General features: G+C 42.9%; 1 protein-coding gene across 1 annotated transcript in view; it reads left to right on the top strand.

The window, feature by feature from the left end:
- QRFPR (pyroglutamylated RFamide peptide receptor) overlaps window positions 1–25,492 on the top strand; it is a 210,768-nt gene that overhangs the window by 142,742 nt on the left and 42,534 nt on the right. The window contains exons 2-3 of the mRNA XM_088452234.1: window positions 21,509–21,667; window positions 23,490–23,551. Coding sequence (XP_088308360.1) covers window positions 21,509–21,667; window positions 23,490–23,551 — 221 coding nt within the window. The remainder of the gene's footprint in view (window positions 1–21,508; window positions 21,668–23,489; window positions 23,552–25,492) is intronic.

Raw genomic sequence — 25,492 nt, 5'->3', positions numbered from 1 at the left:
GCTATAGTGGGTTACTGCATAATCAAGGTTGACTATTTTGGTTATCCTGTACTGTGTGCTCTTGTCTTGGGCTGACAGTCAGCGTTGGGGTTCCAGGTCTGGAGGGCATGATTGGGTCACAGTCTTTTAGCATTGAGGTGTTCAGTACTGTATGTGCCTGAAGTGTCTCTCCATCCTGAGTTCCCCCTCCAGATTATGGTCCAGGTCTTGTGTCAGAGCTGTACCTGGGATATAGCTTCATTAGTTCTTCCCTGGTTACATAAGACTCCGATTCCTGGCTTGGTTCTCAGGTCCAGACTGTCAGACTGTTTCTGCTATACAGGTTCTTCTTGTCACTGAAGTAGTTCTCTGGCCTGAATGGTCCTTGGACCATTAGGTGAGAGGTTGCCTGGTGGCTTGGGTTCCTGTTCCAATTCTAGTATCCTTGCATTGTTCTGTTCCGTGATTCCTAGTGTCTCTAGTCTACCAGTGCCTGTATTACCTATGAGTTGTGGTATCTTGAAGCCTCCCCGTTTCCTGCACTCCTCAGTTAATACCCTGGGCCCCATGCCAGATCTACAGAATACCAGAACCATGACAAGTATCTTCAATGGGTAAATTGTGATGTGAAAACCAAAAATAGAAAAAGAAGGAAATGTACTGTACTCAACTTGTATAAGGGATATACAGTATATCAGTATTACACCATTGTCCACTGGTGTTTTCATTGTTATGTCCTCTTTATACAGGGTGGTCCGGAAGTGTGGAAACACCTTATAGAAAAGAATTGAGTAAGGAAATATTAATCCAGTGAATGGGAAAAAAGGATAGCCTTAACACTGCAACATGGTGGACAGCACTTTAATCATATTCTATAAAGTTAAAACTTGAGAATGAATAAAGATACATTTAAATGAAGAATACCATTGTATTTCTTATGAAAGTCTGCACCTGTTTGATGTCACATGACGACCATCCCAATTAAAAAATTAGACTTGAATCCAAGATGGTTGACTTCAAGATGGGCGCTATACTGTTGACATACCCTAAAAAGTTGTCCCCGACTCCCATATCATATGTACAGACATTGGATTAATATTTCCTTACTAATTTAATTTTTATACGGGTGTCTCCACACTTATGTACCACCCTGTATGTTTGTTGTTCTCCCTTTGATGTGGATTAATATGGATCTTTTGTGAGAATACAAAGATAAGAAATAGAGCACAACAATAGGAATATTTTCCATGCATTGAAATGTGCTCATTTTATTTACGCAATAGACGTTCTTTTTTAATCCTTTTGGGAAAATGTATAATCCTCATATGTTATAAACTTTCATTATTGTTGTAAAAACTCATGGATTCATAGTACAAAGAGAGTACAGGGTTCTCATTAAAAAATAATTTTTTTGAAAACTTGTTCCTATCCCACAAGAAGAGTGCCCTTACGAATTTCAACAAAAGTTCTTTAACCTAGGTAACAAGCTTTGTAAATTCCTATTGCATAAACTGATTACCTGCCAAGCTAGGAATAGAGGGTCTGATTCAGAGCCGCTCGTGAGCGGCCGCTCGTTCGCTATGAGCGATGTTCGCACAACTGCGCATGCATATGGGTCGTAATGCGCATGCGCAAACCTGTCATTGTGGTTGGGAATCATGCGCTCGCAAAACAGTGAGGGACTGCTAATTTTATTGACAGAATGTACCGTTTGTGGGTGGTAACTGGGGAAGGTGCTTGAAAACGGGGGAGTGGAGATCCGAATGCAGGCATGCCAAATGGTAAAAAGGGCATTTAATGGGAGTGCATAATTAGTAAAGGAGCGTCATCGCCCACGTCACTTGGCTGTCTTTTAGCCTGAACTGCTCGCAGTGACAGCGGTAGGAAAAACCTACCACAAGCACTGCGAGCAGTTCAGATGCCTTTCGATGTCCCCGATTAATCAAATAAATACCGGAGATGACGTGTGATGCGAATGGCAAAGAGGCGTCTTTACAAAATAGCGAGCGCATTTTTAGTTTGCTCTCTCAGACATAGAGGCGTCAACAAACCGCAATGAGTGAGCGCTCAATTTAGATAGCCGGCCCCTTTTTTGGAACGACCGTCCGCAAATAGCGTCCGGCTCTGAATCAGGCCCAGAATTAGATATAGTATGTCTTTGTAGGGTAAGAAAGCATTGAATCAAGAATATATTGCTAATGCCTTTACCAGCTATTATACCTCATTTTATAATCTATACCTCGATAGCTCCACATTATGTAATCTACATCTCTATAGCTCCACATTCAGTGTTTCCATTGATAATTTTTTGCTTGATCTCCATCTTCCTAAATTGGGGGACAATGCTTTTGTACAGATGTGCCCAGCTAGTTTGTTGTTCATGGTGCGCCATTCAGGGCTCTGAGTCATGCCATGGAACATTATGTGATGGCTGGACATGTGTGTACCTTGGTATTCTTCAACTATGGATACGCTACGGCATGTAATATAGTGCTTAACCACTGGGTGGCTAGTGCTCCACTGTTGTAATTTGTACTGAATACCATACTGTTAAATTGGATGGATATCACATTCACGCACTGTACATTATTTGCATGTTCACACAACCAATATTTTTAATATCACATACATATACATACAGTAAGCTCTTACAACGGGATGCAAATCTGTACACATATTGTACATAACTGTATAGTAGTGTAGTTGTCCGAGTTGTTGTCATGGTAAAACTGATACTGTAGATTAATGAGATGCACGCACAGCTTTCAATGAGATAGGGTGAATTATTCTCTAATGGTAGGGTACTGTGTATATACAGTATGTACTAGTATTGTTTAATATCTGGAAAGGAAGACAATTTTTTTTATTATTAAAAACAGCAGTGGGTGAGTGGAGTGCCCAAGAATGAGCCCGCTACAGTATGTGCTGTTCTTCATATACTGTATACTGTACTGTAGCTGGCTTGTGGGCTAGTGATTAGGTGATCGCTTTGCAACAATGATTGTCCCAGGTTCGAGCCCTGCAAAAGAATATTTTTATTTTTAGACTGTTGGCTCTGGACACTATAGTGAAACTACTGTAGTGGGCTCTTTAAAAGTAAAGCATTGCAAACTGATTAGTGCAAACTTGCGTCAATGTCTGCGCTGTGGTGGCTGTCAGCTCCAAGGGGTTACAATGGGATCTCTGGCGCATGCCCAGTGGAGGGGTTACAATGGGATCTGTGCCGCATGCCCAGTGGAGCCAAGCCATATGCCATGTAGCGCTATGCCATGGCGTATGGAAGATCATTGCACTGCGCATGCCCAGTTGTCTGTATTACTATGCGGTTGAATTTTCACACTTGTGCCACTCTCTACGCTGTCCCAGACTTGGACACTATAGTCATTTCATGACTTCACAAACTGCTAGTGGGCTCTGTTTGAGAGAGAGGTCTCTGTATTACAAACTGATTGTGTGTTTAAAGCACAAACTTGCATCAATGTCGATGCTGTCCCAGACTTGTACACAATAGTGATTTCATGACTTCAGTAACTGGTAGTGGGCTCTGTTTGAGAGAGAGATCTCTGTATTACAAACTAACTGTGCATTTAAAGTGCAAACTTGCATCAATGTCAGCATGGGTGAAGCTGTGGTGACTGTCAGCCAGCTCCGAGGGGTTACAAATGGGATATCTGGTGCATGCCCAGTGGAGGGGTTGCAATGGGATTTCTGTTGCTTGCCCAGTGGAGGGGTTACAAAGACAATGGAATCTGTGGCACATGCCCAGTGGAGCCAAGCCATATGCCATGTATTGCTATGCCATGGCATAGGGATGATCATCACTGCACATGCCCAGTTGTCTGTATTACTATGAGGTTGAATCTTCACACTTGTGTCACTCTCTGCGCTGTCCCAGACTTGTACACAATAGTAATTTCATGACTTCAGAAACTGCTAGTGGGCTCTGTTTGAGAGAGAGGTCTCTGTATTACAAACTGACTGTGCATTTAAAGTGCAAACTTGCGTCAATGTTGATGCTGTCCCAGACTTGTACACTTTAGTGATTTCATGACTTCAGTAACTGGTAGTGGGCTCTGTTTGAGAGAGAGGTCTCTGTATTACAAACCGATTGTGCGTTTAAAAGTGCAAACTTGCATCAATATAGATGCTGTCCCAGACTGTGATTACATGAGTTCAGTAACTGGTAGTGGGCTCTGTTTGCGAGAGAGGTCTCTGTATTACAAACTGACTGTGTGTTTAAAGTGCAAACTTACATCACTGTCAGCACGGGTGGCGCTGTGGTGGCTGTCAGTGGTTATAAAAAGGATCTCTGGTGCATGCCCAGTGGAGCAGTTGCAATGGGATTTCTGGCGCATGCCCAGTAGAGCCACTCCATAGCTGTGGTGTAAGGAGGCTCATATACAGTAGTAGTAATGCGCATGCCCAGTGTGTCAGGAGTCACACGCAATGAAGCCACTCCATACACCAGTCGAGCTACTGTACAAGGAGGCTCACAGTACACGTACTGTAATTCGCAGCCGTCACGTCACATACACGACAGATGCAGTTCTTGCTAGGACAGGCTTGTGGGCAAGGGGTTAGGTGAACAACCTTGCTTACACTTATTGTCCACCTGTTCAAGACCTTAATATTTTTTTTTAAAATCTTCACTACAGTAGTTCAGTATTGTTATCCAACCCTTACTAAACTCAATACATTATACTGTATTTGTAGATGTGCCCAGCTACTGTAGTTTGATGCTCCATACACCATGTAGCGCATTGCTAGTCGTGCGCTACGCTGTGGCGTATTGAGTCTCATAGCACTGCGCATGCCCAGTTGTCTGTATTACTGTACATACTGTACTGACTGTGCACACTTGTGGTAATGTAAGTACATTACTGTCTGCACTGTCCCGGACTTAGACACTGTAGTGATTCCATGACTTTAGGAACTACTGTAGTATAGGGTTGAGGCATGTGGGCTAGGAGGCTAATGCCTAGCCTCACTGCTTCTACAGTCTTCTTGTCCCACGGGTTTGAGACCTTTAAAATATATATCTTTTTTTTTTTTTTTAAATCTTCACTAATTCATTATTCAATACATTATCCACAAATTCTGGCAGTTCTATTCTACTTTTTGCCACTGTGTGCTTAAGAAAGGGGTGTATGGTGCTCCAATACAGTACCCACATACAGCACAAAGCTAGTCGTGCTACTGTATGGCGTTTTGAGTCTATTTCTACTGCGCATGCCCAGTGCATTCGGGAGTCACACACTGTATCCCAGACTACTGTATAGTGATTTCATGACTTTAGATATTAGCAGTGAATTAGGCTGTTTAAAAGTGGGGTCTCTATAATACAAACTGATTGTGCATTTAAAGTGCAAACTTGGGATGTTTGTATTACAGTACATACTAACTGTGCATTTAAAGTGCAAAATTACGTCAATGTTGGCGCTGTCCCAGCCTTGGACACTATAGTGATTTCTCATGACCAGTAACTGGTAGTGGGCTCTGTTTGAGAGATAGGTCTCTGCATTACAAACTGACTGTGCATTTAAAGTGCAAACTTGCATCAATGTCTGCATGGTTGGCGCTGTGGTGGCTGTCAGCCAGCTCCGAGGGGTTATAAATGGGATCTCTGGTGCATGCCCAGTGGAGGGGTTGCAATGGAATTTCTGGCGCATGCCCAGTTGGTCAGGAGTCATACACAGTGCATCAGGTCCCTTCCCCCAAACCAGACAAGAGAATTTCATTACCATAATAAAGGATGCTCTGTTAGCCATTTACTGTAAGCAGTCAGCTCTGTACTTGTGTCCTGAAAAGGCTATGAATGGTGACCATTGCCAAGGACACCATCCCCCATCTGCTAGGACAACTAGTGTGCTGCTATGAATGTGTCTGTACTGTATATTAAAAACTGACTGTGTGGTTGAATTTGCATACTTGCGCCACTCTCTGAGCTGTCCCAGACTTAGACACTATAGTGATTTCATGACTTCAGAAACTGGTAGTGAGTGGGTGCAAACTTGCATCAATGTCGGTGCTGTCCCAGACTAGAACACTATAGTGATTTCTCATGACCAGTAACTAGTAGTGGACTCTGTTTAAGAGAGAGGTCTCTCCATTACAAACTGACTCTGTGTTTAAAGTGCAAACTTGCGTCAATGTCTGCACGGTTGGTACTGTGGTGGCAGTCAGCCAGCTCAGAGTGGTTACAAATTGGATCTGCAATGGGATTTCTGGTGCATGCCCAGTGGAGCCAAGCCATACAGTACACAATGTAGTGCTACAGTATGCCAGCCATGGCATATGGAAGATCATAGCACTGTGCATGCCCAGTGCTTCAGGAGTCAAATGCAGCAAAAGTGGGATGTCTATATTACAGTACATACTTTAATACAGACATCCCACTTTTGCTGCGTTTGACTCAAGTGTGCATTCTAAAGTATGTACTGTAATACAGACATCCCACTTTCGCTGTGTTTGACTCCCAAAGCACTGGGCATGTGCAGTGCTGTGATCTTTCATATGCCATGGTTGGCATACTGTAGCACTACATGGTGTACTGTAAGGCTAGGCTCCACTGGGCATGTGCCAGGTCCCATTGCAACCCCTCCACTGGACATGCACCACAAATCCAATTCGTAACCCCTTGTAGCTGGCTGACAACCACCACAGCGCCAACCGTGCAGACATTGACGCAAATTTGTGCTTTAAATTAGGGGTGAGCGGGTTCGGATTTCTGAAATCCGAACCCCCCCGAGCCCCCCCGATCCGAGTCCGATCCGAGTCAGGCTCGACTTTTCCCGCCTGACTCGGATCTGAAATCGAGGCAAAACGTCATCTTCCCGCCTTCCGAGTCTCGCGGGTTTTGGATCCTATATAAGGTACACACGTCGGCGCCATTTTCTCACTCGGCTGTGGACAGTGAAGAGGGAGGGTGGGAGTTAGGGCTGTGTAGTGTAGTGTAGTGTAGTGCTGCTGTTGTCCACTACTTCAAAGTCCATAGGGGCTGGCTGTGTTGTGCTGTGCTGCTGTTGTTAATAGGGGCTGTGTCCACTACTTCAAAGTCCATAGGGGCTGGCTGGACTGTGTTGTGCAGTCAGTTCTCCATAGGGGCTGTGTCCACTCCAAAGTCCTGTGCAGTGTCCCAGTCCTAAAGGAGTGCTGTAGTGTTGTCCAGGGGGTGCTCTGTCCATCAGGGGTGCTCTCCCCAAGTGCTAAAAAAATAATATATTTTCTGTGTTTGTGAATTGTGTGCGCAGTAGCCGCACGTGCATCAACAAAGTAGTGCCAAGCGTGCGCCTGTGTCATAAGTAAAGGGCCGGCTGGCTTGACCGTTAAGGGTGCTGTAACCCCCGAAAGTACACTCCAGTCCAAACCAAAAAAAAAATTATTTTCTGTGTTTGTGAATTGTGTGCGCAGTAGCCGCACGTGCATCAACAAAGTAGTGCCAAGCGTGCGCCTGTGTCATAAGTAAAGGGCCGGCTGGCTTGACCGTTAAGGGTGCTGTAACCCCCGAAAGTACACTCCAGTCCAAACCAAAAAAAAAATTATTTTCTGTGTTTGTGAATTGTGTGCGCAGTAGCCGCACGTGCATCAACAAAGTAGTGCCAAGCGTGCGCCTGTGTCATAAGTAAAGGGCCGGCTGGCTTGACCGTTAAGGGTGCTGTAACCCCCGAAAGTACACTCCAGTCCAAACCAAAAAAAATATTATTTTCTGTGTTTGTGAATTGTGTGCGCAGTAGTCGCACGTGCATCAACAAAGTAGTGCCAAGCGTGCGCCTGTGTCATAAGTAAAGGGCCGGCTGGCTTGACCGTTAAGGGTGCTGTAACCCCCAAAAGTACACTCCAGTCCAAACCAAAAAAAAAATTATTTTCTGTGTTTGTGAATTGTGTGCGCAGTAGCCGCACGTGCATCAACAAAGTAGTGCCAAGCGTGCGCCTGTGTCATAAGTAAAGGGCCGGATGGCTTGACTGTTAAGGGTGCTGTAACCCCCGAAAGTACACTCCAGTCCAAACCAAAAAAAATATTATTTTCTGTGTTTGTGAATTGTGTGCGCAGTAGTCGCACGTGCATCAACAAAGTAGTGCCAAGCGTGCGCCTGTGTCATAAGTAAAGGGCCGGCTGGCTTGACCGTTAAAGGGTGCTGTAACCCCCAAGTACACTCCAGTCCAAACCAAAAAAAAAATTATTTTCTGTGTTTGTGAATTGTGTGCGCAGTAGCCGCACGTGCATCAACAAAGTAGTGCCAAGCGTGCGCCCGTGTCATAAGTAAAGGGCCGGCTGGCTTGACCGTTAAGGGTGCTGTAACCCCCGAAAGTACACTCCAGTCCAAACCAAAAAAAAAATTATTTTCTGTGTTTGTGAATTGTGTGCGCAGTAGCCGCACGTGCATCAACAAAGTAGTGCCAAGCGTGCGCCTGTGTCATAAGTAAAGGGCCGGCTGGCTTGACCGTTAAAGGGTGCTGTAACCCCCGAAAGTACACTCCAGTCCTAACCAAAAAAAAATTATTTTCTGTGTTTGTGAATTGTGTGCGCAGTAGCCGCACGTGCATCAACAAAGTAGTGCCAAGAGTGCGCCTGTGTCATAAGTAAAGGGCCGGCTGGCTTGACCGTTAAGGGTGCTGTAACCCCCGAAAGTACACTCCAGTCCAAACCAAAAAAAAAATTATTTTCTGTGTTTGTGAATTGTGTGCGCAGTAGCCGCACGTGCATCAACAAAGTAGTGCCAAGCGTGCGCCTGTGTCATAAGTAAAGGGCCGGCTGGCTTGACCGTTAAGGGTGCTGTAACCCCCGAAAGTACACTCCAGTCCAAACCAAAAAAAAATTATTTTCTGTGTTTGTGAATTGTGTGCGCAGTAGCCGCACGTGCATCAACAAAGTAGTGCCAAGCGTGCGCCTGTGTCATAAGTAAAGGGCCGGCTGGCTTGACCGTTAAGGGTGCTGTAACCCCCGAAAGTACACTCCAGTCCAAACCAAAAAAAATATTATTTTCTGTGTTTGTGAATTGTGTGCGCAGTAGTCGCACGTGCATCAACAAAGTAGTGCCAAGCGTGCGCCTGTGTCATAAGTAAAGGGCCGGCTGGCTTGACCGTTAAAGGGTGCTGTAACCCCCAAGTACACTCCAGTCCAAACCAAAAAAAAAATTATTTTCTGTGTTTGTGAATTGTGTGCGCAGTAGCCGCACGTGCATCAACAAAGTAGTGCCAAGCGTGCGCCTGTGTCATAAGTAAAGGGCCGGCTGGCTTGACCGTTAAGGGTGCTGTAACCCCCGAAAGTACACTCCAGTCCAAACCAAAAAAAAAATTATTTTCTGTGTTTGTGAATTGTGTGCGCAGTAGCCGCACGTGCATCAACAAAGTAGTGCCAAGAGTGCGCCTGTGTCATAAGTAAAGGGCCGGCTGGCTTGACCGTTAAGGGTGCTGTAACCCCCGAAAGTACACTCCAGTCCAAACCAAAAAAAAAATTATTTTCTGTGTTTGTGAATTGTGTGCGCAGTAGCCGCACGTGCATCAACAAAGTAGTGCCAAGCGTGCGCCTGTGTCATAAGTAAAGGGCCGGCTGGCTTGACCGTTAAGGGTGCTGTAACCCCCGAAAGTACACTCCAGTCCAAACCAAAAAAAAATTATTTTCTGTGTTTGTGAATTGTGTGCGCAGTAGCCGCACGTGCATCAACAAAGTAGTGCCAAGCGTGCGCCTGTGTCATAAGTAAAGGGCCGGCTGGCTTGACCGTTAAGGGTGCTGTAACCCCCGAAAGTACACTCCAGTCCAAACCAAAAAAAAATTATTTTCTGTGTTTGTGAATTGTGTGCGCAGTAGCCGCACGTGCATCAACAAAGTAGTGCCAAGCGTGTGCCTGTGTCATAAGTAAAGGGCCGGCTGGCTTGACCGTTAAGGGTGCTGTAACCCCCGAAAGTACACTCCAATCCAAACCAAAAAAAAAAATATTTTCTGTGTTTGTGAATTGTGTGCGCAGTAGCCACACGTGCATCAACAAAGTAGTGCCAAGCGTGCGCCTGTGTCATAAGTAAAGGGCCGGCTGGCTTGACCGTTAAGGGTGCTGTAACCCCCGAAAGTACACTCCAGTCCAAACCAAAAAAAAAATTATTTTCTGTGTTTGTGAATTGTGTGCGCAGTAGCCGCACGTGCATCAACAAAGTAGTGCCAAGCGTGCGCCTGTGTCATAAGTAAAGGGCCGGCTGGCTTGACCGTTAAAGGGTGCTGTAACCCACAAAGTACACTCCAGTCCGAACCAAAAAAAAATTTATTTTCTGTGTTTAGCCGCACGTATATATCAAATCGATATAACATAAATGGAGGACCAAACTTTCTCCGATAAAAATAAAATAGAGAAAGATCAAGAACCACTTCCTCCTAGTGCTGAAGCTGCTGCCACTAGTCATGACATAGACGATAACATGCCATCAACGTCGTCTGCCAAGGCCGATGCCCAATGTCATAGTAGAGGGCACATACAATCCCAAATGGCAAAGTTCAGGAAAATGACCTTGAAAAAGACATTTAAATCAGCTGAAGAGAAACGTAAACTTGCCAATATGCCATTTACGACACGGAGTGGCAAGGAACGGCTAAGGTCGATCCCTAGTATGTTCATGACTAGTGGTTCAGCTTCACATGACGATGGAAGCACTCCTCCCACTAAAAAAATCAAAAGAGTTAAGCTGGCAAAAGCACAGCGAAGAACTGTGCTTTCTAAGAAGATATCACAAATCCCCAAAGAGAGTCCAAGTGTGGTGGTGGTTGCGATGCCTGACCTTCCCAGCACTGGACGGGAAGAGGTGGCTCTTTCCACCATTTGCACGCCCCCTGCAAGTGCTGAAAGGAGCACCCACAGTCCACTTGCTGATATGCAAATTGAAGATGTCACTGTTGAAGTACAACAGGATGAGGATACTGGTGTAGCTGGCGCTGAGGAGGAAGTTGGCGAGGAGGATTCTGATGGTGATGTGGTTTGTTTAAATCAGGCTCCGGGGGAGACAGTTGTTGTCCGTGGGATGAAAAAGCCCATCACGGTCATGCCTGGGCAGAAGACCAAACATTCCACCTCTTTGGTCTGGCAATATTTCTATCCAAATCCGGACAACAACTGTCTTGCCATATGTACCATATGTAAAGGTGAAATAAGTAGGGGTAGGGACGTCAACCACCTAGGAACATCCTCCCTTATACGGCACCTGCAGCGCGTTCATAAAAAGTTACTGTCAAGTTCAGAAACTTTGGCTCAGACCGTAAGCAGTCCAGGGACACCTAAATCCCGTTGTCCTGTTGTATCCAAGCGCCTGCAAACCACACCGTCAACTCCCTCCTCGTCAATTTCCTCCTTAGTCAGGATCGGAAGTAGTCCTGCAGGCCATATCACTGGCATGACTGACTCTCCTATCCGGGATTCCTCCGGAGGATCCTGCATTGCTACGCCTACTGCTGCCGCTGCTGCTGTTGCTGCTGCTGCTGGGAGTCGTTCATCATCCCAGAGAGGAAGTAGGAACACCACTACTTTTACTAAACAATTGACCCTCCAACAGTCCTTAGCGAGGAGGATGAAGTACGACAGCAGTCATCCTGAAGCAAAACGTATAACTGAGGCCTTGACTGCTATGTTGGTGTTAGACGTGCGTCCGGTATCCGCCATTAGTGCAGTGGGATTTAGACAATTGATGGAGGTAGTGTGTCCCCGGTTCCAAATCCCGTCTAGATTCCACTTCACTAGGCAGGCGATACCGAGACTGTACAGAAACGTCAGAAAAAGTGTCCTCAGTGTCCTGAAAAATGCCGTTGTACACAATGTCCACTTAACCACGGACATGTGGACAAGTGGAACAGGGCAGACTAAGGACTATATGACTGTGACAGCCCACTGGGTAGATGTATCACCTTACGCAGCAACAGCAGCAGCGTCACCAGTAGCAGCATCTCAGAAACGCCAGCTCGTTACAAGGCAGGCTACGCTGTGTATCACCGGTTTCAGTAAGAGGCACACCGCCGACAACCTCTTAGAGAAACTGAGGGAAATCATCGCCCAGTGGCTTACCCCACTTAGACTCTCCTGGGGATTTGTGATATCTGACAACGCCACCAATATTGTGCGGGCATTACATCTGGGCAAATTCCAGCACGTCCCATGTTTTGCTCACACAATAAACTTGGTGGTGCAGAATTTTCTGAAAAGCGACAGGGGCGTGCAGGAGACGCTTTGGGTGGCCCGAAAAATTTCTGGCCACTTTCGCCATTCAGCGACTGCGTGCCGAAGACTGGAGCGCCAGCAAACACTCTTGAACCTGCCCCGCCATCACCTGAAGCAAGAGGTTGTGACGCGGTGGAACTCAACCCTCTATATGCTTCAGAGGATGGAGGAGCAGCAAAAGGCCATACAAGCCTATACATCCACCTATGACATAGGCAAAGGAGGGGGTATGCACCTGACTCAAGCGCAGTGGAGAATGATTTCCGTGTTGTGCAAGGTTCTTCAGCCCTTCGAACTTGCCACACGTGAAGTCAGTTCAGACACTGCCAGCTTGAGTCAGGTCATTCCCCTCATCAGGCTTTTGCAGAAGCAGCTGGAGAAAGTGAAGGAGGAGCTAAGACGGAGCGATTCCGCTCGGCATGTGGGACTTGTGGATGAAGCCCTTCATTCGCTTTGCCAGGATTCCAGGGTGGTCAATCTGTTGAAATCAGACCACTACATTTTGGCCACCGTGCTCGATCCTAGGTTTAAAGCCTATGTGGTGTCTCTCTTTCCGGCCGACACAAGCCTGCAGAGGTGCAAAGACCTGCTGGTGAACACACTGTCAGCTGAAGCGGAACGTGACACGTCAACGGCTCCTTCTTCATTTTCTCCCGCAACTGGGGCTGCCAGGAAAAAACTTAGGTATCCTAAGCAACCCGCTGGCGGTGATGCAGGGCAGGCAGGACCAAGTTTGGACATCTGGTCCGGACTGAAGGACCTGGCAACAATTTCTGACATGTCTACTGTCACTGCATATGATACTGTCACCATTGACAGAATGGTGGAGGATTACATCGGTGACAGCATCCAAGTAGGCATGTCAGACAGTCCATACCTGTACTGGCAGGAAAAAGAGGCAATTTGGAGGCCCCTGTACAAACTGGCTCTATTTTACCTGAGTTGCCCCCCCTCCAGTGTGTACTCCGAAAGAGTGTTTAGTGCAGCCGGGAACCTTGTCAGCGAAAGGCGTAGGAGGTTGCTTCCACAGAATGTGGAGAAGATGATGTTCATCAAAATGAATTATCAGCTCTTCCAGGGAGACCAGCCTCCAGAAGGTACAGAGGGACCTGTGGTGGTGGATTCAAGTGGGGACGAGTTAATACTTTGTGAGGATGAGGATGTACACACTGAAGAGGGTGAGGAATCGGTGGATGAGGAGGATGAGGATGACATCTTGCCTCCGTAGAGCCAGTTTGTGCAGGGACACATTAATTGCCAGCTTGTTTTGTGGGGGCCCAAACGAACCAATCATTTCAGCCACAGTTGTGTGGCAGACCCTGGCGCTGAAATGATTGATTTGTTAAAGTGTGCATGTCCTGTTTATACAACATAAGGGTGGGTGGGAGGGCCCAAGGACAATTCCATCTTGCACCTCTTTTTTTCTTTGCATTATGTACAGTTTGGGGCCTAGTTTTTCTAACTGCCATCCTGCCTGCCACTGCAGTGTCACTCCTAGATGGGTCACGTGTTTGTGCCGCCCACTCGTGTCGCTTAGCATAGTCATCCAGCTACCTCGGTGCAACCTTTTGGACATAAAAACACTATTGTGAGGTGTGAGGTGTTCAGAATAGACTGGAAATGAGTGGAAATTAAGGTTATTGAGGTTAATAATAGCATAGGAGCAGAAAAACCTACAAATTCTGTGATTTTAGCTGTTTTTATGCTTTTTTTCAAAAAAATACAGATCCAAAACACAAAACCCAGAACCCAAAACACGGAAGGGTGGTTTTGGCAAAACCAATCCAGATCCAAAACACGAAGAAAGATCCAGATCCAAAACCAAAACACAAAACACGAAAAGTGGCCGGTGCACACCCCTACTTTAAATGCACAGTCAGTTTGTAATGGAGAGACCTCTATCTCAAACGATAGAAACAAAGAAAAACTGAGCACTGTCAGAGAGCTGCTGGTATATAGGGGATGTAAGCCCCTAAAGTGTATGAAACAAGACAAAAAATATATATAATACCAGTGCTGAATCTACAAAAACAAGCTAATGCTACAAAATATCAATGAATAGTTGATATCATGAAAACAACAATTTAATAACTTAATTAAAGTGATTCACAACAAACATCAAAGATGTATAGAATAAGTGGTGAATGATTATTGCCACAGAGATTAATGTGAAGGAACAATGTGGTAAGTTTCTTAATGGGTACTCCCTCCAGAAATAACACAATCATGTGCTGAATAAATCAATGGTAAGACTTAAAATGTCCCTTAGGCAATGAAATGACCGGTATGGGTCACAAAATTGTCACAGTCCTTGGCAGCATGCAGCGCCCATTGCAGTAATTTTCCAGGGCTGTGGTGTTCCACTGGAGAAGAATGATGATGCCAAAGTAAACAGGGATTAAAGTCCAGATAGATGAATACCGCCAGCAATAGGAAGGAGTATCACAAGGTCTAAGGCTCAACACGTTTTGCTGGTTAGGAATACATCCAGCTTCCTCAGGAGCATATCCATGAATGATCAATAGTGGCATATATATATATAAATACAAATACATATATATGGTTCCCGATCACGAGACAAGTGGGACATGTGTGAATCAATCAATCATGGCTACAGTTTTAAATACATGTAAATACATAAAATACAAATAATCAACTGTCCAATGTTTATTATATAGATATATCTAAAATCCCACATGTCACATAGCACAAATCTGGGTAAAGAAAAGCATATTTATCTCTCATGCTCAACGAACCAGCAGGCACCCACATCACATGACCATCCACGTGACGTGGAAGTCCGCTAGAACACAAAAGCATGTACACCTCGGTTCACAATAAAACTGCACATAAACGTTCACTAATAGGTGTTTAATCATAGTGGATGTCTCAAATAAAAATCATCATAAAAACTCTGGCAAAGTCCAGCGGTAATAGCTTCAGTGGAACATGTAACATTTTGTTTATATATATGGAACTACATATCCCATGAGTCTCAGAGATGGTCACGTTTGATGTTTCTTGTCCCGTGACCGGGAGTTACTCAATTTGCCAGCCATAACACTCACATTCTAGGTGGGCATACTATACGTGGGACTACATATCCCATACATCTCAATGATTATCATGTGGATCGTTTCTAATCATGTGACCACAAATTAGTTCTTATCACGTGACCCATTAAGGAACTTACCACATTGTTCCTTCACATTAATATCTGTGGCAATTAATCATTCACCACTTATTGTATACATCTTTGATGTTTGTTGTGAATTATTTTAATTAACTTATTAAATTGTTGTTTTCATGATATCAACTGTCCATTGATATTTTGTAGCATTAGCTTGTTTTTATAGATTGTTGCTGGTATTATACTGTATATATTTTTTTGTCTCTCTCAAACAGAGCCCATTACCAGTTACTGGTCATGAGAAATCACTATAGTGTCCTAGTCTGGGACATTGACACAAGTTTGCACTCTAAAGTATGTATTGTAATACAGACATCCCACTTTCGATGCGTTTGACTCCCGAAGCACTGGCATATCGCTAAATGGTGTAGGGCTTGGCTCCACTGGGCATGCGCCAGAAATCCCATTGCAACCCCTCCACTGGGTATGCGCCAGAGATCCCATTTATAACCCCTCGGAGCTGGCTGACAGCCACCACAGTGCCAACCGTGCTGACATTGACGCAAGTTTGCGCTTTAAACACACAGTCAGTTTGTAATGCAGAGAGCTCTCTCTCAAACAGAGCCCACAACCAGTTGCTGGTCATGAGAAATCACTATAGTGTCCAAGTCTGGGACAACGCCGACATTGACACAAGTTTGCACTCTAAAGTATGTACTGTAATACAGACATCCCACTTTCACTGTGTTTGACTCCCACATTGGGCAAGCGCAGTAGAAATAGACTCAAAACACCACACTGTAGCGCGACTAGCTTTGTGCTACAGTATGTGGGTACTGTATTGGAGCGCCATACATCCCTTTCTTGAGTACACAGTGGCATAAAGTAGCATAGAAGAGCCAGGTGGTGGAAAGTTGTGGATAATGTCTTGAATACTGAGTAAGTGAAGATTTAAAAACCGAAACAAAAAAAAAATGATATTTTCAAGGTCTCGAACCCACGGGACAAGAAGATGGGAGAAGCAGTGAGACTAGGCATTAGCCCCCTAGGCCACACGCCTCATCCCATTACTACAGTAGTTCCTAAAGTAATTAAATCACTACAATGTCTAAGTCTGGGACAGTGCCGACAGTACTTACATTGGCGCAAGTGTGCAATTTCAACCGCACAGTCAGTGTGTAATACAGAGCTTAATGATTTAAAACTTTATTAAACATTCTTCTACAGCTTTATTATACATTCCTGATTCCATGTGGAAAACGCTGTACTACTGTATAATATACCGAATCACCGCTTCTGTCAGCCAATCATCGGACGATGATACAGAACATGCATTTGAAATCAGACGCATGTGCTGTGTAGTTTAGAAAAAGTGACACCTGGTGGACAAAAAGTTGTATTACATGTTATGACTTTTTTCCAGCGCTATGTTACGCTACATTATGAAACTTTCTGTGTGGTGTGGCTAATGGCGTAGTGTGTGGTGCGCCTTGCGTGGTGCGCTACATAGCATATGGAGCAACAAACTAGCTGGGCATATCTGTAACTCTCAATGTCCCATTCTCAGAAGAGAAAATTCTGGATGTCATAAAGGCTCTCCCTGTGAGTAAAGCACCTGGTCTGGATGGGTTCAATCAGGATGGCAGTGTCTGAACTCTATTTATAGATTACAATTTCAAATGGTTTCGGTAACTTGCATAAAACAGAGATTATTCTCCAGTGTGCTGCAGTAAGGCGGTAGAATGTCCCTCCCTCTCCTTATCTCATGGCTTGATGTGTACATCATGATGGCTTGTTGCTGTTCTTCCAGTCGCTGAAGCATACAGTATAAAGAGTGAACTTCCACTACCTCTACCTCTTGGTTCAGTTGGTGGCATGACAAATTGAACTGTTCTTGCACCTGCTGCAATGTTCTACATGCAGTTGCTGAATGCTGAAAATATCCAGAAATTGTGTGGGTCACAGCCAGCATCTCCTACATAGAACTATAATTTAAAAAAAAAATCTGAACCACCAAGTTTATTGTGTGTGCAAAATATTGTATAAGTTGAAGTAAAACTACAGCCCACACCCTCTCTCTACACTCTCATGTGTGAAATGACACCTGGTCATGAGGAAGGGACTGTTATAAGCACTCCCAAACACGCAAGACTCAAGATTTCCGGGAATATTGCATTTTGCCTCATTTTGAGATCCAAACTCTGGAGGACGACCCAAAACCCTAAGTTTGGTTGTGCTCGGATTTCTGCAAAACCAAACCGCTCATCTCTACACTCTATGTCAGTGCTCTCTCACCTGATGCCTGACTTGAGGTTTACAACTTAAAATTCCAGTAGGATCCAGCTTATCACAGATGTTTTTTGTACCAACACTTTAAACCACTTCTCCTAACTGCAGTCTCAATACTACCTTCCTTTCAGTGTACTGCCCACATATTATATATCGCATTAGACACTGGGTGGCTAGCTTAGTTAAGGTGAGTGGTTCACTGCATCTGCCCTATCCTGCTTTACTTTCTAAGGTAACATGTAGCAATTTTAGGGGAAACATCTGTTTTTGGTATGCCCATTGTCTCAGTGATGGTCCTGCAGATAAATTTAAGACCCAGCTTCAATGGGAGTCTGACATCCAAATTACTTTTACATACCAGCATTGGGAATCTATTGAACAGCCCACCAACCATCCAAATGTTATAACCCCCTCAGAACTAAGTTATAAAATACTCCACTGGTTATATTGTGTTCCAGCTAAGGTACACATCATGTAGCTTGCTCATTCAAAATTCTGCTGGTGTAACTGTATGGAGGTTGGTGATATTTTCCACGTCTTCTGGGGATGTCCTTACATTTGACACTTGTGGTGTGCGGTGTTTGAACCTTCCTATAAAGTCTTATACGTTAGATTACACTCCTCTCCTTCACTTGCTCTTCTTTATTCTTTTCCCCCAGACTTATCCACATACAACTATTATGTATTGAGACACATTATGACTTCAACCCAAACTGCCATACCTCAGTTTTGGAAGAATCCTTTTCCGACTTCCATTGATAAAATTGTTTATAAGATACAGTTTGCATTTATCATGGAAAAAACTAAAAGTCCCATGTTCTACTGTACATCAGCCTCCCCACCATTGATGAAATGGTTCAAGTGGCTTAAATTTACTGTTGTTAAGAGGGCCATTCTCTTCATCCTAAGCATTTGAAATAGTGCCCCGTTATTCAGTTTAGATTCACTTTTATTATATGCTCTGTAACCTTGAAAATTGTGTATTGCAATTCTTTTGTATTGTGTTGGGTATATAAGCATTGCTTTATGTGAAATGTGATCCCTTCCCTCCTATCTTTTCTTCTTTTCTGTTCCTTCTCTTTTACTTTTATATAGACACCTGTTGTTTAAATATTAAATAAAAACTATTGATGAAAAAAATATATCAATGATCATATACTGTAGGGTTAATCAACCATATTTCAAATCAGGTCTGTAACTAGCAGTGTGCGAGCAGTGCTTTTTCTCAGGGCTCAGAATTCATTCAAAATGGGGACCAGTTCTGACTTCTGTATGGCGTGATTCATGCACCCACCAATGGGTAGGCGCGGTGCGTTTGCACCCACAACCCATAGGATTGAATGGTGCAAATGCAGCCCGCGGCATCGTGTACCGTGGTGCACGCAGACACAGCAAATAGCGTGCGCACCTTTGCAGCGCGAGCGGCAAGGATGCAAGAGGACACATCTTACCCTTTTTATTACTATAAAGAACTAAAATAATATTTGTCTTAAGATGTTAAATATTTACTATGTATACATATTAATTATTGGATGTGTATCTGTTTAATTTAATATTTGCTGAGAAAAACTTTGTTTCAGGTAACATGAGAATTACAATTTCTGGCATCTCTGTGGAGTAATATAACAGTATACTTCAGTCCTTGTGTTTTCATTGAATTTACTAGAACACTTTTTCTAGTGGCACGTAAAGTACCTTTAAATGTGTTGTTTCTCTTGTGAGTTCATAGTTAGAATTAAAAGTTATGCTTTAATGAATTTTGTTACAGTGCCCCAGAAAAAGAGTTTTCTTTTCTCTCAGACTAATTAACATTTATTTCAATACCTGATGTCCATCAGCTATATGGACACTGGACTACCCATGAGTATCCTGTTATATGTCTCTATGATACATAAGTACACTGTTGACAGAGAAACTACCAGTGGTACAGTAAGTACTGTAAATAGGTAAAATAAATCTACAGTCTCAGAGATAAAAGAAAAGTTATTTATATTTACTATGTAAAAATAGGAATCAGTCAAGACTGAATTCTTTGCAAGATGTGAGCAACAAGTGTACCCCTGCTCAAATGCAGTATTATCTAGGTTACAATGCAGACACTGATCTAAAAGCAGACACTTCTTTAACTATTTTTGATATAAGGTGTTCACTCATTCATTGTTTACTGCAATTCTATTTGCATGCAGTGCAATCAAGTTCCCTATGTTTAATACTTAAGTTCAATGATCCTTGAATCATTAGTGTAACTAAAGGTGCCTACACTCTTACCAATCTGCACATTATCCGACATCATGTATGATTTCCTTTGAAACTCCTCCCCAGCAGCTCTGCACATGATTTGGTCCATCTTCAAATGATCCATCGTGCATTCATTACTTTTTACCAGTGCATTGAGTTCCCAGATTGCCAGATCTGCCCTACAGCACGGCAGATGTGACAATGCGATGTGTGACCAACGGGGACGCGCATCGCATCATGATTGTGAGTGGGGACTCACGATTTGGGCATTTTTTAGACGATCTGTCGTTCCGATGCGTCGGAATCGGCCAGATCGTGTAAAAAATCGGTAAGTGTGTAGGCACCTTAAGCATTTTGTGGAAGTCAGGCAGTTTATACATGGCTTATTATCTCCCATTAAACAGAAAGATTTTCCTACATTTGGATCCTGGTGCACATATTTTAATCTAATTGTACTTTCACTCTCTATCACACTCTGGGGAGATGTATCAAGTCTTGGAGAGAGATAAAGTGGAGAAGTTCTTTAAAGCGACGAATCAACTTCTAAATTGCCATTTATCTAGCACATTCTCTGAAATTACAGTTAGAAGCTGATTGGTTGCTTTGAGCAAATTCCTTATTTTATCTCTATTGATACATTTCCCCCTCTATCAATTCCATATTTCGCCTCACTCTCACCACTCTCAGACATATCTTCTTACTTGCCTATCCTGGTGCCCTGACTTCTACCTATCATATTACTGTATTTCATTACTAGCGGTCCACCCAGACCCTTTTAATTGTACAAGGTTAATATATTTGAGGGGAAATGTAACAAGCCTTGGAGAGAGATAAATTGGAGAAGTTGCCCAAATCAACCAATCATTTTCTAACTGCCATTTCCTTTACTGTGCTAGATAAATGACAGTCAGAAGCTGGTTGGTTGCTTTGGACATCTTCACAATGCTGGACATATCTCCCCCTTTATTAGTTGTTGTGTCTTGTTTATTACATTTATTTGTAAAATACATGAAAGGTTATATTTTATCTAGTCTCTTACTAATGTGTGCACAAACCATTAGGAAATTATGCTTGTTATTATTATTTTTTTGGGTGATATACTTAAGACCCTAGGGTGCTTCTACACAACTTATATACCAACCTTAATTATCAAAAATATATTTATTAGAAAAATACATATCTTGAAAGGATTATTAACGAAGTGGCTACTTAGAGAATTGTAACAATATTAGTATTCCCATCTTGTGCAGACAGCTTCTCGGCCAGCTCAGCAGAATGCTATTTTTGGAGCATATTTTTCTCTTGCTATTTAGACACAAATTCCATCCAACAACTCAGCATGTTCCCCTATATGTGTGCATAGAACATAATAAGCGAAGTTAGAATCCCCACTGTCAAATTAATTTACTTGTTCCCAATGACTTTTTACCCATTACTATACAGTATATAAAGAAGGGATCACCGAATGTAGCTTTGTGTTATTGCTGTTAGTGTTATTCATGTTGCATGATACATTGAAAAATGTGTGTCTATATGTATATGTAGACATGTATAACAAGTATTACATTGTACATTGGAATACCTTTATTATGTATATAAAGGCATATTCCATTCATATAATTTTTTAAGAGTAAATTATAATATGACAAAACTCATTCTTCCTTGTTTTGTTACTATACAGGTGCTTTTGCTTGCAAAATGGTACCATTTGTTCAGTCTACAGCCATTGTCACTGAAATCCTCACAATGACATGCATTGCCGTGGAAAGACACCAAGGAATCATACATCCTTTAAAAATGAAATGGCAATACACAAACAGAAGGGCATTCACGATGTTAGGTAAGTCATTTTCTTTAATTACAATAGTTTAATGTGACATTTATATCTATAAGTATTGAACATGCCTGTAATATATTAACAACTTTGCAATTTACCCTTTCAATACTAATTATAACATTTTTCCCACTGCAGTATAATTTGTAAGGGACAGCACAAGTGAACAGTAAAGCATCATACACAGTGGTACAAGGCATGAGTACAGACTATAATACTGTACATTCCTGGTTGCATAAATCATTTTTAGTTTTTGAATTGTCATTTTGCCTACACAAAAAAAACAATTCATTATTTCTAATTACATTTCAAGGATACAACTGTAGGTAATTCTAAATGTTATTTTTCAGGGTGAAATGGGAGAAAACTTAAATGGTTTAGCTTTTTATTGTTGTTGATTATGTTATAGATGTTGTTGTTTTTATTATTTATGTACTGTATATAGTGTCGGCAGAATTCTGCTATTCCCAGTGTTGTAGAGTAATGTTGGGTACACACCTGAACAATGGATCGGCCACCCGCCCGAGATGCTGACCGATCTAATGATTTCAGAAGTATTCTGCACATATGATATGTGCATACACACTTACTAATCGGCAGCCTTATATGTCTGGCCACACCAGCCAGTTGCGATATCATTATCACTGATTCCTGTGTCCAGTGTATGGGTTGGTTGGTCGTGTGTACACACAAGCAGGTATGAAAGATATATACAATAGATCTGTGAAAGATGTTGTTCACAGATGTATTAGTTGTACACACCAGCCTGTGATTAGTGGCTATATCGTTCATTGTCTCTACTTACAATACATCATCCAGTGTGTACCCTCCATTACGCAGCCACACACTTGGAAAGCATAAAACATAAAGACATATTTTAAGGAATCCCTTGTTTTTGGAACAAGTAGGTTAACTTCAAAATTCACTTGAGGACCAGAGTTAAGAAACACAGGGCCTGATTCAGAGCCGCTCGTAAGCGGCCGCTCGTTCGCTATGAGCGATGTTCGCACAACTGCGCATGCGTATGGGTCGTAATGCGCATGCGCAAAACAGTCATTGCTGTCGGAAATCGTGCGCTCGTAAAACAGCGAGGGGATGTTAATTTGATTGACAGAATGTACCGTTTGTGGGTGGTAACAGGGGAAGGTGCTTGAAAACGGGGGAGTGGAGATCCGAACGCAGGCATGCCTAACGGTCAAAAGGGCGTTTACTGGGTGTGCATAATTAGTAAAGGAGCGTCATCGACCACGTCACTTGGTTGTCTTATAGTCTGAACTGCTCGCAGTGATAGCGGTAGGTTAAACCTACCACAAGCACTGCGAGCAGGTCAGACGCCTTTCGATGTACCCGATTAATCAAATAAATACCGGAGATGACATGTGATGCGAACGGCAAAGGGGCGTCTTTACAAAATAGCGAGCGCATTTTTCATTTGCTCGCTCAGACATAGAGCCGCAAAACAAACAAACAACAAAACAACAAACCGCAATGAGCGAGCGCTCAATTTAAATAGCCGGCCCCTTTTTTGGAACGACCGTCCGCAATTAGTGTCCGGCTCTGAATCAGGCCCACTGTTCTGAAAAGGAATTGTAAACCGGTGGTGTTAAATGGGAACTTAAAGATTCCTTATAGGACCAAAAGATTTGATATACTGTACATGATTAGTACCTGTAAGGTAAATTTATTTGTATATTTGGTTTTGCCGAACTGTAAAACCCTCATACAGTTGCTGCCTAAACTAAAATTTAAATGATGCTTTCCATGTGGAATTAACTATTTGTCCATATAAAAATCATGAAGTTTAAAATCCCTTTAATCTTTCTTGTAGGTATTGTGTGGCTAATGGCAGTATTTGTTGGTGTTCCAATGTGGCATGTACAAAGATTGGAGGTAATAAAAACATTGCAGTATTTCAAGTCTATGGTAAATATCTATATCAGTAATGATTTTATAGAATTTTTTATTATTATCAAGTTGTCCACCCCCTAATTTACTGGTATCTGTAGGAAGTTTCCCATTTAGTAAATGCAAAATAGTAAATTACTATTTCTGTTTCATTATGTTAATTGTTTGCTTATTCTACCCTCACAGGTACTATATATTGTATATATTGTTCATTATCTTCAAAGCTACCGGTAATTACCAATAATTTGTGTGACAGTGACAGCTAATCAATAGTGTTTATGCAGTGGGGTTTTTGCATCATTTTAAGTTTTATGTTGATGGAAAATGGGCTATGTCTTTTCACAGTGATCTGTATGCACTGTATTATATTACATGCCGTAGCCAGACAAAAGGGCACACTGGGCTGGCCCCACCTCCCTACTCACTACCGCACATGTGATGGGGTCAGGAATCTGAATGCCAACAGCATAATAAGGCCACACCTGGAGCAGCTCTCAGATGGCTTTCCATGCTGCAGGGTGCCACCCCCAGTATCTTGCAAGCCAAACACTGGCACCAAAGTGGAAGCAACAGTGATTTCCACTGTGACAACACCATTTGCACACCCCTAGATACGGCCCTGAATATAATATTTTACCTGGAGCTCTGAAGCAAATTATAGCATCCTGGTAAGTGCTGCATGGAGCAGCTCCAGGGGCTCCACAAGGGTGGGGTCCCAATTGTTATTGTGGGTCCCAACGATTCATTAATTTTATTAGTGGCCAAAGCACTTTTATTTCTATTAATAATAGATCTGATCTATTGAAACTACATTAGTTAGGTCTTTCATATAGGAGTGTGACCACTGATTTTCTTTGTGATTTCAAAAACCACTTGTGGTTCAGGAGTCAGGCCTTTACTCTTCCATGGCCTTATGTTTGTTCCTGTATTCTTGCTAGTCTGTTAATACTTGCTGTGCAATCAAACAAAATTACCTAATTCACACTGTGAAATAAATAATTAAAAAAATTTAAATATATTTTTAAACTTTTTTTCTGTCTATATGGAACTGAAAGCTAAAATCTGAGCTTTCAGTTCAGCTGTGAGACAACAAGCCAGCTAACAAATGCATGCTTCTATAAATACTGGCTTGGCATATTGATAAGTAATCCTTACTAGGCCAGTATCACTGTGACAGCTCAGAATAGCTCAGCTGCCCCAGTGATATTGTTTTGTTAAATTGTCTTCTGAGTTACTGAGCTACTGTGACCTCACTAGCCCTGTGTCTGCAAATGTGTTAGTCAAACTCTGCCTGCTTAGCTAGTGATGTACCTTCCTCCCAACATTAATCCTACCAGGTGTCCCAATTATGTGGGGTCAATAGACACGCTCCCACGATATGTAGCCATGCCTCTTTTTGTCTGCCCACTGTATTCACTTCAGTTAACTTGAACTCACAAAATTTACATGTCAATTTAGTGAATTGTGGCTTATATTAGTGAATCATTTCAGTTCACCAGAGTAAATTTTGTCTTTCCTTGCTAAATCTTACTTCCAGTCATATATAAGCCTAGTGTCAGGGTCCAGCCGGGGATCGCCACTGCCTTACCGTCCTGCTGGCTTACTCTGACTTCCCAGGCAGTCAGGCGGCTGGCACTGTGGCGAAGGAGAAGCTGAATATTCTCCCCGAGTGCAGAAAACTGCGGGTGGTCCGGAGCCGGGGATCGGAGTTCCCGTCATGGGCGCCACCATGACAGTCTGCCCATGTGACAGTACAGGTTGAGTCTCCCATATCCAAATATTCCGAAATACGGAATATTCCAAAATACGGAATAATTTTGGCATGACTGAGACAATGAAACCTTTGATTTTTGATGGTTCAATGTACACAATCTTTGTCTAAGGCACAAATTATTACAATTATGGTATAAAATTACCTTCAAGCTG

This window comes from Taudactylus pleione, unplaced genomic scaffold (assembly GCF_031769625.1).
Source record: "Taudactylus pleione unplaced genomic scaffold, aTauple2 ptg000036l, whole genome shotgun sequence".
Classification (NCBI taxonomy): domain Eukaryota; kingdom Metazoa; phylum Chordata; class Amphibia; order Anura; family Myobatrachidae; genus Taudactylus; species Taudactylus pleione.
The sequence above is the reverse complement of the archived record's forward strand: the minus strand, read 5'-3'. Positions and strand labels throughout refer to the sequence as shown.